Source organism: Crotalus tigris, unplaced genomic scaffold, assembly GCF_016545835.1.
Source record: "Crotalus tigris isolate CLP2741 ecotype Arizona unplaced genomic scaffold, ASM1654583v1 scf7180000017678.2327064, whole genome shotgun sequence".
In the NCBI taxonomy this organism is placed as follows: domain Eukaryota; kingdom Metazoa; phylum Chordata; class Lepidosauria; order Squamata; family Viperidae; genus Crotalus; species Crotalus tigris.
The window spans coordinates 457754-473918 of record NW_024096561.1 but is presented as its reverse complement, the minus strand read 5'-3'; the positions used below and the strand labels follow the sequence as shown (position 1 = coordinate 473918).

At 35.9% G+C, this 16165-nt stretch overlaps 1 protein-coding gene across 25 annotated transcripts in view; it reads right to left on the bottom strand.

The window, feature by feature from the left end:
• JAKMIP3 (Janus kinase and microtubule interacting protein 3) overlaps positions 1–16165 on the bottom strand; it is a 118876-nt gene that overhangs the window by 45974 nt on the left and 56737 nt on the right. For all 25 annotated transcript variants that reach the window (XM_039337411.1, XM_039337413.1, XM_039337421.1 and 22 more), the window contains one exon: positions 9719–10216. In XM_039337411.1, coding sequence (XP_039193345.1) covers positions 9719–10216 — 498 coding nt within the window. The remainder of the gene's footprint in view (positions 1–9718; positions 10217–16165) is intronic.

Here is a 16165-nt window from a genome sequence, read left to right as displayed (position 1 = left end):
AGTGCCATACCCAAAACATTTTGGTTATGCACTTTGTGCATTGACAATATTTTCAGGTGTCAATTAGAAAAGACCACATGGCTTGAATCTGCACATATACTACACCAATATATTATGACATCCTAGGTTTTTGGGAAAAATTGATGCATATGAAGGCCAACATTAGTTACAGAACTGGAAACTATGATTTCACATTGTTGTGTAAATAATAATAATAATAATAATAATAATAATAATAATATCTGGCTGTGTGACCTATAGTAATACATGCATACAATGCCTTCCATTTGGAATTTAAGTAAGGAAAATAATTTATGCTTTAAACATTTCTATTTCTGTGGAGGAATTCTAATTTGCTTTACTGCCTAAGGATGATAGAAAAATCTGAAGCACGAGTTAAAATTCATTCTGAATTCACAAGAAATTTTAGCCATGCCTCTTATTTTTTTCTGTATAAATAGTATTAGCCAATCTGGTATCTTCCTGTTGTATTGGACCAATTCTTAAAAACTTCACCAATATGAGTGTGGCTGGACACTAATGTGGACTGTAATTCAACCTATCTGTTGTATACCAGATTTAGGAAGGCTGATACCAAATGTTAGAATGATAGTTAGAAGAAGACTTAAAGACTGATTACTTTGAGGAAAGCAACAATTTAGAAGTCATAGGATGAACGTGGCATGTTGTAGGGAATTCTTTAAAAAGGAGGCAGGTCCATAGCAAAAACATCATTTTGCTTAAACCTATGTGAAATTAAGTTACTAAAATTTAATGCAGATACAGTAATATTTTTAGTCATACATTTAATGGTTTATTTCCTATCACATTAAACATAAAACCAGAAAGTTCTGAATGAATTCTGTCTAAGCTTTGGAGGCACATCTTCAGTTTGTGTTCCTTGATCTAATTCAATCCCATACTTGATGCAAAACTTTAACAGCTACAACCTATCCAATAGATTCCAGTCCCTTTTAGAAGTTCTTCAAGGTTCTCATAAATTCTAATATAAAATTATTTTCACTTGTCAGTATCTTAAATTCAGCAGATTCAAACCTTATTCTCTGAATAGCAGAGAGTGTACATAGTTTGGTATATATAGTAGATATTGAAAAGGCATTTGTTTATGCAAATTGAACTTAGGCAGCCAATTGTGAGCTTCAATATAGTGAGACAACATACATGATATTTTTTCCTAGGACTAATTAGTTAACAACAGCTTTCAAACCTAGTTTTTGGAGGGTTGGATAAAAGGGATTAATTACAAACTAAAGAGGCAGTAGAAAAAGCTAAATTTAAAACAAATTAAGTTGGTCTGAACAGTGTAATGACAGTTTGATACTTTTATGAATGCTGGTGAAACCCATGCAAACTGTTGATGGAAAAGTACAGATTAATGGGTCAAGATGTAAGGCCAATTCATCCTTTGTAGAATCTGAAAGTTGGGAAGCCATTCAACTTGGAAATTTCTACTTAGGCAAATTTCAGTTTTCTGCTAGTTCCTTTCCCCCTTCTTGTGTCACATGCTATACAGGGGAAATGCAAACAAAACATTTGGGCATGATATTTTTTTAAATAGGGGTCTTTGGCAGATTTTATTTTGGGGGTGGGGGTAGTAGTAATAGTGGTAGAAATTGCATGCATGCACTATGAAAAGCTTCTAGGCCAGTGGTTCTCAACCTGTGGGTCGGGACCCCATTTGGGGTCGAACGACCATTTCACGGGGGTCGCCAAACAAGGCTGTCCGCAATTTTTTCCCCTTTTCTTTGGCCATGCCCCTGGCACCCAGTGATGTATAAGTGGTTGGGGGTCACCACAACATGGGGAATTGTATTATGGGGTCGCGGCATTAGAAAGGTTGAGAACCACTGTTCTAGGCTATGCTGTCTTTGTTTTCCCTTTGTGGTTTTGTTTGAACATACCTGTCGGCCTTCCCAGGTAGAACAAACAGGAAACACAATAAAATGAGCTAATTCTACTTTATTGTAATGTTACATTAACAGAATCTTGCAAGTCTGAATGTACAAATATCCATCATCTCCTTTACAGCCTGAAAACATGGGGATGGAGTCCCTTCTGAGTCTCTTTCTCCATCCATTATGTAGCTGTGGATTATGGTCTTTTGTATCAGACTGTTCCATAACCAATATCTCTTCCCCACCTCCCTGGTTCATTCCCACGTACCATTATATCACCCTAGAGAAAACATTACCCACAGAACATCATTTAGTCACTACATTCCAAGGAAATATACACAAGAATAGAGGAGATAATTTATTTGCACATCTGTAATGAAACTAAACTCTTAATCGCACTACTCCCCCAAGCATACATTCCTTAGACCACATTATAATACTATATATAAATATACATTTAGGTTGTCATACTACAAACTCTGTCTTTTGTCATTTTTTTTTACGTGTATTAGAACGCTCTATCATAGCTATACTTATAAAGGAGGGATTATTTCTTTAAAAAAAGAAGGCTGCTAAATTTCCATTCATCTCAAAATCCCTTTTAACAGAAATGCATATCAAAAATTAAAAAGGACAAAAAAGATCAGTCAGTAACATTGCTTCTTACCAATATTTTCATTTCTGCAAAGAAAAAAGGATTGTGTATTTTTGTGCATTAAAAAGACCACACATAGCAAATCAACACAAAGCACATTTTCTATGGTTACTATAGGATGACTATTAAGAGGATTATTTAAAACAATGACAGCACAAATTTTAAAAAGTTAGATTATATAGAGAGCACGTTAGAAAAATGACATATACAGCTATGCATACCAATACAAAAACACATTCAAGCAAACACTTTCTTGCAACATATTTTGCTTCATACAAGCAGCAAGACAAAGAAGACGTATGATGAAAAACAACTCACTGGGAGGGCTGCATCAGCGTTCAGGTGTGTCTCCCACCCAAAACTATCCCATGCCTTTCATTCATCGCTCTAGAAAGCAATGCTCTCCATGTCTTGCCTTGCTTGGAATTTTTACCACCTACTTTCAGTAACCGGCCTACTTGTGAAATAGACTCAATGAATATACATGAGAGTAATAACCAATCATCTTTAAGGAAATGCCTTGCTTAACAGCATGGCTACTTCCAGTTTGCATTTAGCAGGTTGCCTCTACCAAGACTGTGTTTTAATTAATAAACAGCTTGCGAGCCCTACTACTGTCAATTATGGAAACATTGTGCTATGAAATATGGGCTATTTTTCTGTGCTCCCTCTTTTTCTCTCTCCAGTCTCTGCAATCTTTATTAGTATTTTTTTTTAATTCAGCTGGCTTTCAGAGTTATGGCTATTATTTATCAGGCTGCATTAAAACCAACATGTAATTTGTAATGCTGTGTCAATTGTTTATAGCATGGTGGTCTTTATTAGCATTGCTAACAGCATATACCAGCAGAAGCTGCAGAAAAGAAAAGGCTATATTTTTAATGTGAAACATCTCTGTACAAAACAAAAGATCACCCAGACTTTTCCTGGGCACAGCTATTGGTTGTCAGTAAGAAAATCCATCCCTGGTCATTGACTAATATATAGCTTCCTTCTTTTCTGCAGGAAAAAATTTAATGGAGTATTTCAGGAATGTAGCATCAGAAGTCTGTCTTTCAAAGACCTTTTCATATATTTTAGTTGGTTATTAATAAAGGAGTGACTAAGATTCTGAGACAGTAGAAAATAAATAACTATGTTAGTCAATACGTCAGTTTGTCCCTGGTTTGAAATGATAGAAGCTATAGTCCATCCTATCTAGAAGTGATCAGGTTGGGAAAACCAGCAATATGTCATTTAGAAGGCAGCTGATCACATGACACGAGGCCAAAATAATAATTGATTCATCTAGCTGTCTATTTATCGAAAGAGCCCTCAAATAATTCTTATTTTGTAGCAATGGCTTGAAATCTTTTGCAAATGCTGAAGATGGAACTGGGGTCCTTTGACACATTAAAACTGTGCCTTACAGTTTTTTCCCATTTTCTAAGCATACCTAGGGAAAAGTCATGTAAACATTTCCTATTATTATGGTCTCTCTGTGGGTTTTTGCCTTTAGAATATTTTTTCATGTTATATATTATAAGTAATAAATCTCAGTCTACCAGTATAGATCCATCTTGATAAATTGGGCGATACTATAATTTAAAGACAGAGCTGCACATCTGGAAAAGTGCCTTAATTTCTGGATTCATTGTGACCCAGGTTCCCATGCAAGTTCGTATGTCTGTATGAAAGAGGATGGGCGATAATATTCCAGATTGCGGCAGCACTGAGGGATTGTACCCAGGGCTCCCTAAACCCTGACCTTAGCATTGTATGACACTAAGCCTGGTGGTGCAGTGGTTAGAATGCAGTACTACAGGCCAATTCACTGCTCACTCCAGGAGTTCAATTCTGAGTAGCTCAAGATTGACTCAGCCTTCCATCCTTCCAAGGACTGTAAAATGAGGACCCAGATTATTGGGGGCAATATGCTGACTCTATAAACTGCTTAGAGAGGGCTGTAAAGCACTAGGAAGTGGTACATAAATCAAGTGCTATTGCTCTTATAACAGCAATTCATAGGTATGAGAATCTGATGTAACAGCCCCATTCCTCATTAAGATGTTTGAAATAAATTACTGTCTTGTGTTAAATGTTTTGGGCTACCTGATGTCAAAGCAAGAATATACAATTCTATACTTTTAGGAAAATCAATGCCTGGAGAATCTTTGAAGTGTTTCATTAGCCGGAACCACAACACCTGACATATCAATTTTTTCTCCTGATATTGAAGCACCAAATGATAGCATACAATCTTCCCATGCTCCCAATAAAGTTTAATCATATGGGACTCAAATTGCACAGTTCAATCAAACCTGTCATTTCACAAATTTCCTCTGGTGATTTTCTTGCATGGCAGATTCCTTAGTGGACATAGGTGAATTTTGCTCCTTAAATTTTTGACCTAATGCCCTAGAATAATGGCAGATCAATCTAATGCTGCTTTTGATCAGGAAAAAGAAAATTAAGGAGACAATAGGGTGGCTTCAGCAGTGGCCTGTGAAAGAATAAATAATTGTGCGAAAAATCAGAAATACAAGCCATTTACCTAATGCTTCACTTAATATTTGCAATAAATAACTGAAAATAAATGGATCTCTTCTGAAGGACAAGTATTTTTTTGTGATTTTTATTTTTTATTTTTTGTTTTAATCAATTCCTAGTTTGTGTCTAGGTGCTGTGTGGATGAAAGAAGCAACAGAAATAGGATGACGCATGTGATATGACTGTATGTGGTATTAAATGAAGAGGAAATATCTTCATAGTCATAATTTCTTTTGTATTTTTTTCCCAAATGTATTATGCATAGTATGAACTTTTATCCAGAATATGGAAACTAGAATGAGCTCAAGAGCTTTGATAAATTAGCACATATTTGACAACTGCATTAAAGGAGTGATCAAAAAGTATGTATTCATTGTGGTTCTAAACAGAATGTAAAGAAATTATTTTAAATTCTATTAAATCCAGCAGAAAAAAATGTTTTGATCAATTATAGTTAGATAGAAAATTCCCGGTGATCCCCTACCTCTTTAATATTTTGTTCAATCATATGTTTTATGATTTAATGAATCTATAATAATTCAGTAGCAAGCTGATTAATATGCGGTCTCTGGATGATATGAGAAAGAGAAAACATTATAAATAATTACTGCATCATATGATTTGCTTCCCTGATTTTTTTCTGTGGCATTATCTAAAATGCCAAAATATATCAGCATACAATCAAACTTTTTTCTCTGTACAATTTTCATAGATGCAAGCAATTCAAGGTTTATGACTGAATGGGGTCATTAATATAAACATTAAAATGTCACCCACTTGCCTGATTAGTAAACTAATATTTTATCTAACATTTTAGATAAAATAGCTGCATTTTTCCAGGAGAATATTAGCTGTAACACTTTTTGTTGGCCCTTACCATTTTCCTAAATTTGCCTGATGGGAATATCTATAGCCACAAAAAACTGATGGGACCGAATAATTTTCCTTATCAGTTCTCATTAAAGAGAATTGTCTTTTAAATTCTTTTTTCAGATGAAAGTATTAGTGAAATTCCCTTGAGTGCAGAGGTTTTGTGCTTGCTTAGTTACAAGATGGCCAAGGATAAAAAAAGTGACCAGCTTTTCGGCTTTCCTGGGCTTCAGTTAAGGGATTCTTCCCATTGTGCTATTTTCAGATCGGAAGGATGGACTCTCAGAGAGTTAGGGAAGTCTCTATAAAGAAAAGAGCAAAGTTATCAGGAGAACCTTCACCATTTCTGACAGAATGAGAGACAGGGGTGTGCAAAATATTTCACGCATAAAACATTCATATGAAACTTGTACTTCTAGGCAGAGATGTCTTAGAGGGAAAAAAAACCCCAAGGACCTTTTTTGTAGCTTTAATTGCCCAATATTATAGAATCATAGAGTTGAAAAGACCTTAGAAGTCATCAAGTCCAACCCCCTTCAAATTGCAGGAGTCACTGCACCATTCCTGCTACATATCCAACCAACTCATTCCCCCTCTTCCCATACTCCCTACCCCTTAGCTGCCTCAACTTCAAACATAACATAACCAATCCCTTTTCCAATCTGAGCCCTTCAATCTTTCCTATTGGAAGCTTGGGAAAGGTACTGGGAAGATTGATGGGCAGACAGGAAGAGGAGGAGGAGGAGGAGGCTTTCAGTTTGGCTTTACATATCTTTCAAACTCCTCTGAAACTCAGGATATCCAAAATATTCTAGGTTCTGTTCTGCTGAATTGCAGTCCTCCCAGAAGGGTTTAGCAAACTGACAGTGTCAGCCCTTTGAAGTTGTCCAGACAAGAAGCACAAAACTTTACTGAAACATTACAGTAACAGAATATTGCAAGTTTGAAAGTATTTTTCCCCTCCCTTATTTTCCAGAAAAATAGGAAGGGTGTTTTTAAAACTCTTCCTACTACCTTTCTGCTTCTCTGGGCTGAGATACCTTTTGAATGACCCCTCTTAGGCTGCAGCTCTTTCTCCTGTCTCCCAAGGTAATTCCCACATACCACAAAATGCTTGTTTCATGTTCAAAACAAAGCACATTTTTGTTTCTGCTACTCTAAAAGAAGACTTCAAAAGAAATTCTCAAGCAGGTTGAGGGCAAAAAGAAAACTAATCAAAAAAAGGGAAAAAGCATTGGAGAAGAGAGATTTCAACACACCATTAAAGTTTCTGAACTTTATAAAGTTTCTGAATTAAAATTCTTATCAGGAGACCATCACAGAACTGATAGCTTTGAAATTAAAGAATGATGTTTTTCCTGATAGAGATATTTTGTATATGGAACTTTGGGCCTTAAACAGTTATAAGCTACAAAAAATATATGTTTTATTCCTGTCAGCTGCCTATCTTCATCTTCTTTGAAGCTCGCTAGCAACTGCCATAATCAGGGGGAGGGTCACTTGGGAGGGAAAGAGTGTGAAAGAATCTTTTGGGAAATTGGGGAGTATGGACGCTGAGAGGAACCAGAGGAGCTAAACCGAGTCATCTTTCTGCCTTGAAGGACACTGGCTCTGGGAAAGGAATTTTCTATGGCGCCGGAGGTACTGTATTCCCAAACATTGCAACAAGACCTGATTGGACTGCTCTTCCAGGGGGAGGGTTTTGGACATTGGGGATTGCTTTCAATATATGATTTTTGTGCTGTTTTTCTTCAGAGCTTGCCTCGTTCACGCTGCACTCAACCTCTCTAGTAAAATTACCTTTTCTCTAACACCTATAGAGTCAAGGGGCATTGTTTCCTAGGGAACAGATTGGGGCCAATCTGACAGTTTCACTACCAGGCAAAAGACTGTTACATGGGATAGATTCAATAATACTGTATAATAAGAGCTAAGTTCTCACTTTAGAATTTCCAAACTTCTCTAATCTCATACTTATCCTGAAACATATAACTAGTTGTGTAATTGCACATGGAGACATTTTTAATTTATAATTACTTTATGAAATCAATGGCAGATCTGCAATTTGTTTGGGAAAAGATGAAATATTTGGGAAAAAAACAGATGATATAGGGACACAATGTCCCATACCCAAACTAGGAGATTGTCATATTTGTCAAAGAACAAATTGAAGTGAACTCTGCTCTATATCAGGTGACAACACCTTATCAGGTTAATTTTGAAAAGCCAAGCAAGGCTTTCTGACATAATAATTGATGGAAGATTCCAAGTATTTCCCAGAGATATATCCTAAAATTGAGGGGGGGAGGACATATTTTTAAAGAAGACAATGGCAAACCTCTTCTGTGCCACTTCGAAAAAAACAATATATGACCTTGTAGTCATCAGGAGCTGATTCTCACCTGAAGGAGGCTTTCGTTTTTACCTACCTTAACAAAATGAAGCATTACAAGTACAAATTATGGATTGTTTTCATTTGTAAACTGCTTAGAGTCATGCAAATGTGATGGGCAGTATAGAAATTGGATAAATTATACAGATGACCCAGACACTGTTTCTGCTTCTTTGGTGCTGATGAGAACAGCATTATCATTTGTTGAGGAGGTGATCCTACTGACTTTACATCCCAGCCACTACAATTCATTAAAACTACATCATAATATTGATCAGTACATTTTTCTGCTATCTTGAAAGATACAACTACAGTTTTAAATAGCCTTCTTCCAGCATTCTAAAACAGGCAATATCAGATGAAACAGAGGTAGCATATTAGTAACAGGCAAAGTTCTGAAGTAGAAAACTTTCATTGTCACAGTTTCTTTCTTCACAATGTAGATCCCAGGATAAGATGCTACCAAGATGTATTGTGGACATTTCTTGGATATCCTCCCTACTTCATCCTGATAATAATGATTATGAAGAGAAGGGGTGAAAAAACAGTAATGGGATAGAACATAGCTTTTTCTTTGTTTTCTTCCTTGTACATTGCTTTTTCTACATTTTAGGCTGTCTAGATTCATGCTAAAGAATACACTAATGCAGAAAATAATTATGAAAAACAGAGACAGTATAAAATAATAATTTATGTCCAGATCTACTCTCAGCAATGCTCCTTTTAGAAACCTCTGACAATAAAGCAAATATGCTCAAGCCAGAGTTGAAACACTTTCCCCACCATATATATTTAGATACTTCACTCCACTTCTATTACTCCATGATAAGAACAATAAAGCAACCAATAATTTACCCAGGTAAATTTAAAATCTGCACACCCAAGAGACTGAAAAGGAAATGTCCTGATTTACATAATCAATACATAATACAAGAACTGCAAAAAAATATATCCTTACAATAATATCACATGCCTGTTTTTCAAGTTTGGAAAGTTAGAAAGGAAGTCCAACTTTTGCAGAATACTAACCCATTTTTGTGTGAAGCTCATAACCCAGATGAAATAAATTATATTTGGAACAGATGACATGGCAACAAAACAATCGACAACCAGAATCAAATCTTTCAGCCAGCTACAGCCTGTGACAAAAGGTCACAGAGCATCTATTGCAGAGATAACCACATTTAATGAGCTTTTCATTAGTATTGGATAAAGATCTGAAGAATCTATCTAGATTAACTGTCTAAAAGGAGGATGCTTGGCCATCTGTATTAAATTATTTTAGGGTAAACAACATGGAAAGAACATTCACTTCCCCCCTTATTAAAATCATCAAAATGATGGAAAACTGCATACCAGCCTGCGAATTTCCCGATCGCAGTCTCTCTTTATCCGGGCGATTTCTTCTTGATGTAGGTGATAAATGCTCCGTATCTCTGCCGCTTTTATTTTGTCGGCTTGAATGACTACAGATAAAGCTTCCTCCACTTGTTTCTTAGCCACCTTCAGTTCTGAAATTTCCTGCTGCATTTTAATTTTCTCCACTTCAAATCCTTTCTTGGCCTCTTCTTTTGCTTCAGAGTAGAGCACTGTCTTAACCTTGTCAGGGGTCCCGTCTCGTACAGCGTTAAGCAAAGTCTGGAGTCTTTGAATTTCATTATCTTTAATTTTGATAACTCTAAGAAGCTCAGCCTCGTGCTGTCTTAAAAGTCCTTCGCGAACACCTTGGAGCTCTTTCATTTTTTCTTCGTGAAGTTTAGCCTTGAGTTCCGTTACAATGACTGTGTTTTTATGCTGTTCGTGTTCTTTAATCTGCCGAGCTTCTTGATTTTTCTCCCTCTCCAATTTGCTGGCCTAAAAGAAAAGAACCTTCAGCATGTTATAACAGCATCTTACCACAGAATTATACGTATTATTCCATGTATTACAGAAAATTCTTATGAATAAATTGGCTGAGTGATAATCCCTCAGTTCAAAAAAGATCAAAAGAAACTTGTGTTGGTGGGCCACCCTAAGTCCTTTTTCAGAGTTTTGACATCAAAGCCTCCTATTTTTTTTTCTATTGGAAATTCCTCCAATGGCAAGCAGTCAGAGAAAAAAAAATTGTGTGTGAATTCTATATATGATAAAATTCCAAATCAATGTAGCAGTGTATAACAGGACTGGTGTATCTTGTGGACTTTTGCCCTTCCTGGAAGATCCCATAATGAGCTGATTGTGGATTCCTCTAATATCAGAAATTCATGTACTTTCCTATTTTCCAGTATCAGAAACTGATTTCATTTCATGTGGAACAATTCTGAGCTTTCTCATCAGTTAGTAAACAGTGCCAGAGATGAAAATATGACTTGCTTGAACCATGCTTTTAAATAACATACAAATGATCTTTTAGTAGTGTTCTGTTAGAAATGAAACTGTTGCAAGCAGGAATTTAATATTACAATACTGCTGAGTTATTCAAAATATAATTTGCACAAGAATTTGGAGTAACATTAAATCTCCTAATTAGAAGTTAGAAAAATATGCATAATTGCAGAACATTGGTCTATAACTGCTTGTCTGCTGCTGGTATTAACAACATCCTAACCCTAACAGATGGCTTATTTTTCATTAGTGACAACTTGGTTTGCTATGCAAGCTGATTATGTTGCCAGCTATAGCAACGTCCAATATAATCAATACTGTATACTGAAATAGCTTTCATTTAATCCACATCACTGTTACAGCTGGACAGGATGATGCTTTAAATTTTAAGATGAACTTGCACAGGAATAGTAGGAAATAGTAGGATAATATATGTGAATTGCAAAGCACCTAGATCAGGGGTAGGCAACCTTGGCTCTTTTATGACTCGTGGATTTCAACTCCCAGAATTCCTGAGCCAGCCATGCTGAAGGGAAAGGGAGAGGTTTCCAAGCTGAGCCATGCTGGCTCAGAAATTTTGGGAGTTGAAGTCCACAAGTCATAAAAGAGCCAAGGTTGCCTACCCCTGACCTAGATGCTTTTAATTCTACAGGGTTCTTCCCTCAAGAAGTAGTATCTAATTCTTAAATATGAATTGGGTTGTTTAGGTGGCAGCTCAAGTATATTCTTCACTAAAATATTTAGGATTTTTTTCAGGTATAGTTAAAAATGGTAACTATTAGTGGCTTTTCTTGATCGCACATTCTCTAGATGGATTGGATTACAATTTCAAAAATTTATGGGAAATGTCCTCCTACCTTTGTGAAAGACTGATTTAGATCATGGGTGTCAAACTTGCGATGTCACTTGACGTGTCACGACGTATTGTGACTTTTTTTCCATTGCCAGCAATGGGGTGGGCGCGGTTTTTGCATGACGCGGGCTGGCAGTTTGACACCCCTGATTTATATTATCTGGGATCCAAAAGATTATTTTAAGCATGTTAGGGTTCTTGGCCATGTCTTCCCCGATAGGAAGGTTTGTGTCTCAGTTTTTGAACAACAGATAGTACTATTATTACAAACCTCAGCCAAAGAAAGGTTACTATAGGACAGATGACAACTTGCTGTGTTAAAAACTTTTCTCCAATAGAAATATATAATCCAGATTTTCTGGAACCTTACCATTAGCTTTATTATCACAAGCACAATTACCCCAACAGATTGAAGGATTTAAAAATTTAAAAAAGGAGTTCTCATAAAGTAAATCAGGTTTTTTTATTTGATTTATTTGCTGCCCATCTTACCATGAAGTGACTCTGTGCGCTACATCTATATATAGCTCACAGTGAAGTGTGGAGTTCTTGGTGCTCTCTATTTGGCTTGCAGATATTTCATTACCTGACTAGGTAGCACTCTCACTGTGCATAAGTGTAGGCTTTGCTTCCTGTTTATATAGAGTAGCTTGCCTGGCCAGTGTTGGTGGGGATGTGGTTTTCTCCTTGGAAATCCTGTGGATATTGTTTTCTGCTTGGTTTTTTATCTAGTGTTAATCCCTGCTTATTTGGATGTTGATTGCCGGACAGGATGTATTCTGGTCTTTTCATTTCCTTCACACCTTTTTTTATTCTCTTTGGAATGGTGTGTAAATGTGGTTTATCTCTATATGTTTATTGATGGCTGATTCATCTAATTGCCAAGCTTCTCTAGCATTTTTTTATTTAGTTTAGTCTAGGAAGGTCTAAATCAGGTTTAGTTTTCTTCTGTGTAACAAGGGGCCATTCCTACAGTCCAAACCCTAACAAGCAGTGGTTGTTAAGTTCATCCCAAGGACCAGGAATTTGTATTGCAGGCATGCCCCCAAGTTTCAAAGTAGACTGTTGAAGAAGTTATTCCAGCAGAGAATCCATTATTTCCCATTCAGAGTTAATTGAAGCTCAACAGACCTACAACTAGTTGTACAACTACAACTCAGATTCCTTGGATTCCATGTACCCTACATTCATGGTTTATGGAAACTGGAAATCAACTCCTGATCATTGGTATTCCTGACAGGATCTTCTGTCAACCATCCTATTGGCACATCCCCCCCCCCCAAAAGAAACTCTTGGCACATAGGAACTACATGTATCTCCCAATCAATGTAGTACTATATGTACACATGAACTTACACATGCATATATACACATATAGAGCAGGAAGTTATAACTGAACTAATGTGGACACATAGGTGTGAAATCCAGCAAAAAGTAAGTATGGTACCATAGTTTTATAAAAGGGAAGTCTGCTGTGAAGGATGTTAAAAAAAATGAGGACAACCTGCCAAGAATGGGTGTTCTAGCATGGCCCTGGTATGCTTTATTTACCCTTCTAAATGAGGCAATGTGTAGCGGACAAGTGAAGCCCTAGTCCAGTGAATTGGAATAACTTACACCAAAACTGTTCAGTAAACTGTGAACCTCTGCAAAAATTATTTCTTTTGGCAAGTCATGCAAACAGAAAATACGGTAAAATTCTTGAATATTCTTTAATTGCTGCATCATGTTATTATGTTATTTTCTCATTCTGTTTTGGAATAAAGCTTGGAGTGGTCATACATTGTGGCGAAGAAACTGGAAGAAGCTGTGACCCAACCTAGCTAAAGTGGGGACAGAGAGATACGGAAATTTCACAAAAACACTCAGTTTGTACAGAAAACAAATATTTGACAAAATACATCTTCAGATTTGGTTGACTAGTCTAAGAGCGAATGCATACTTCATGCTTCACCTTGCCCCATAACCATAGCTTGATTTTTTTTCCCTATAGAAATTGCCAAATTAGCAAATCAGATATCTTCTGTGAAAGGATTTATCTCTTTGCCCCCCTTTCCAAGACCATCCTGGCAGTTCTACTTCTTGATGTACAGTACATGCTGACAATGCAGCTACTTTTGCCTCCAAAGGGGACCAATTAGAGAGTGCTCTGAATAATTGATCAAAATGCACATTCTATAAAGAATGGCTCCAAATCAATCTTCAGACTTCATTCCTCCAGAGTAATATTGAAGAATAATACTTTGTTTAAAGTTCACCACATCTTTCTGCAATTGGAGTCTTATGCTATATCCTATTACAAAACAATGTCTATTTAGTGGGCCTTATTCAGGATGCTAATAAGAGTGACTACTGGGAGGAGGTAGAGGGTTTGATGAATTGGTATAATAAAAACAGCCTGGTTTTAAATGTAGGAAGAACAAAAGAGATCATTGTCAATTTCAAAAAAGGTAAGTACAGTCATACACCTCTGTGCAGTGGTGGGATTCAAATATGTGAATAACCGGTGCTCTGTGTGGATGCCACTTCTGAAAGTCCATTCTGGGCCTGGGCAATAAAAAATTAGCTACTGGTTCTGCCGAAGTGGTGTGAATTGGCTGAATCCCACCACTGCCTCTGTGTATTAACAATTCATCTGTGGAGGTGGTTAGTAGTGTTAAGTGTCTGGGTGTGCAGCTGATGAGCAGGTTAGCTTGGTCATTCAACAGTGAGACACTGGTGAAATAGGCACAGCAATATCTCATTTTCTGCATCATACGGGAAGAGAACATCTTCCTTCTCCTATTCTTGCCATTTTATATAGAGGGACAACTGAAAGCATCCTGTCATATTGTATTACTATTTGTTTTGGAAGTATTACTGCTTCGGACAGGAAGCCTATGCAGAGAGTGGTGAGGACAGCAGAAAAGATCATTGGAAGTTCATTTCCTTCTATCCAGGACATAGCATCTAAGCGCTGCTTAATTAGAGTGTGCAGTATTGATCGGGTTTTTTTGTTGCCTTCTCTGTGCGTGTATAGCATATGTATATGTATAGCATGTGTGTGTGTGTATATGTGTGTGTGTGTGTGTATTCTTTTGAGAGTGGGCATCAGAATTTAATTTTTTTTTATTGAAAGTTTTTTGAAATTTTACAGAAGAAAAAAAAATTCCCCTCCCCAAACCCTCCCAACCCACCCCAACCCTCCCCCAACCTTCCCAGAGCTGAATACAGGCTTAATTAAAACTTAAAAGAAAAAATTTTAAACACATGTAAACCATAAGCAATTAATTACAATAATTAAACAAATTATAAAATACTTTAAGACCAATATATAAAAAACAAAAAAAATTATATCTAAACATACACTACCTATCTAAAATTTTCATTCAATCTCCATAATATCATACTTATATTATATAAAATCTATCCCTCTTTCTTTGTCATCAAACTCAAAAATACACATATAAACATTAATTATACCATTAAAACAGAATATTCTTTTAAATACTCCTTAAATTATTAAACTTAAACTTCTTATCTAGAATTTTCATTCAATCTCCATAATCTTCTCTCCTCTTTATAAATTATTCAGAAAAAAACTAAACATTTTCTAATGTCATACTTATATTATTTAAAGTTTATCCATCATTCTTTATAAACACCCTCAAAAACACACATATAAACATTACTTATAACATTAAAGTTCCCTTATACATATTTAAAACAAAATATTCCTTTAAATGCTCCTTAGATATCTAAACATACACTACCTATCTAAAATTTTCATTCAATCTCCATAATATCATACTTATATTATATAAAATCTAATCTATCCCTCTTTCTTTATCATCAAACACAAAAATAAACATATAAACGTTAGTTATACCATTAAAACAAAATACTCTTTTGAATACTCCTTAAATTACTAAAGTTAAACATAATATCATACTTATATTATATAAAATCTAGTCTATCCCTCTTTCTTTATCATCAAACACAAAAATAAACATATAAACGTTAGTTATACCATTAAAACAAAATACTCTTTTGAATACTCCTTAAATTACTAAAGTTAAACTTCTTATCTAAAATTTTCATTCACTCTCCATAATCTTCTCTCCTCTTTACCAATAACCAATTCCATCCACAGTGAACTGTAATCTATCAATAACCTAAAAACAATCTATACATTCTTAATCAATCTCTCTTATCCAAGAACCTCGAGAGAAGTGCTTGGAAATCTGCCCTTAAAGGTTGCTCCAAAAAGTTTGTAGATCTTGCTTCTCCCACTGGCTCGGAAACAAATACTTGTGAGGCTTCCTTAACATCCTTCTTCTGTTGCTCCTTTTCTTTACGTTCATATGTTACACAGGTTATCCTCTGCTCCTTCATCTCAACTTGTTGAGACCCCTCAGTCTGAAATTTCCCAATTTTCATCAATATAGGCTCTTCAGACTGCGATTCTACCTTCTTTTCTTCCAAAATTTTAGACATAATAAGTGGCGATGAACATACCCCCAGGACTGAAGTGTAAAACTCTTTTGCTTTGAAAACAGTATTAAGTCTATAACGTATCCCCAGATAGTTCACCACCATTCCAGTCG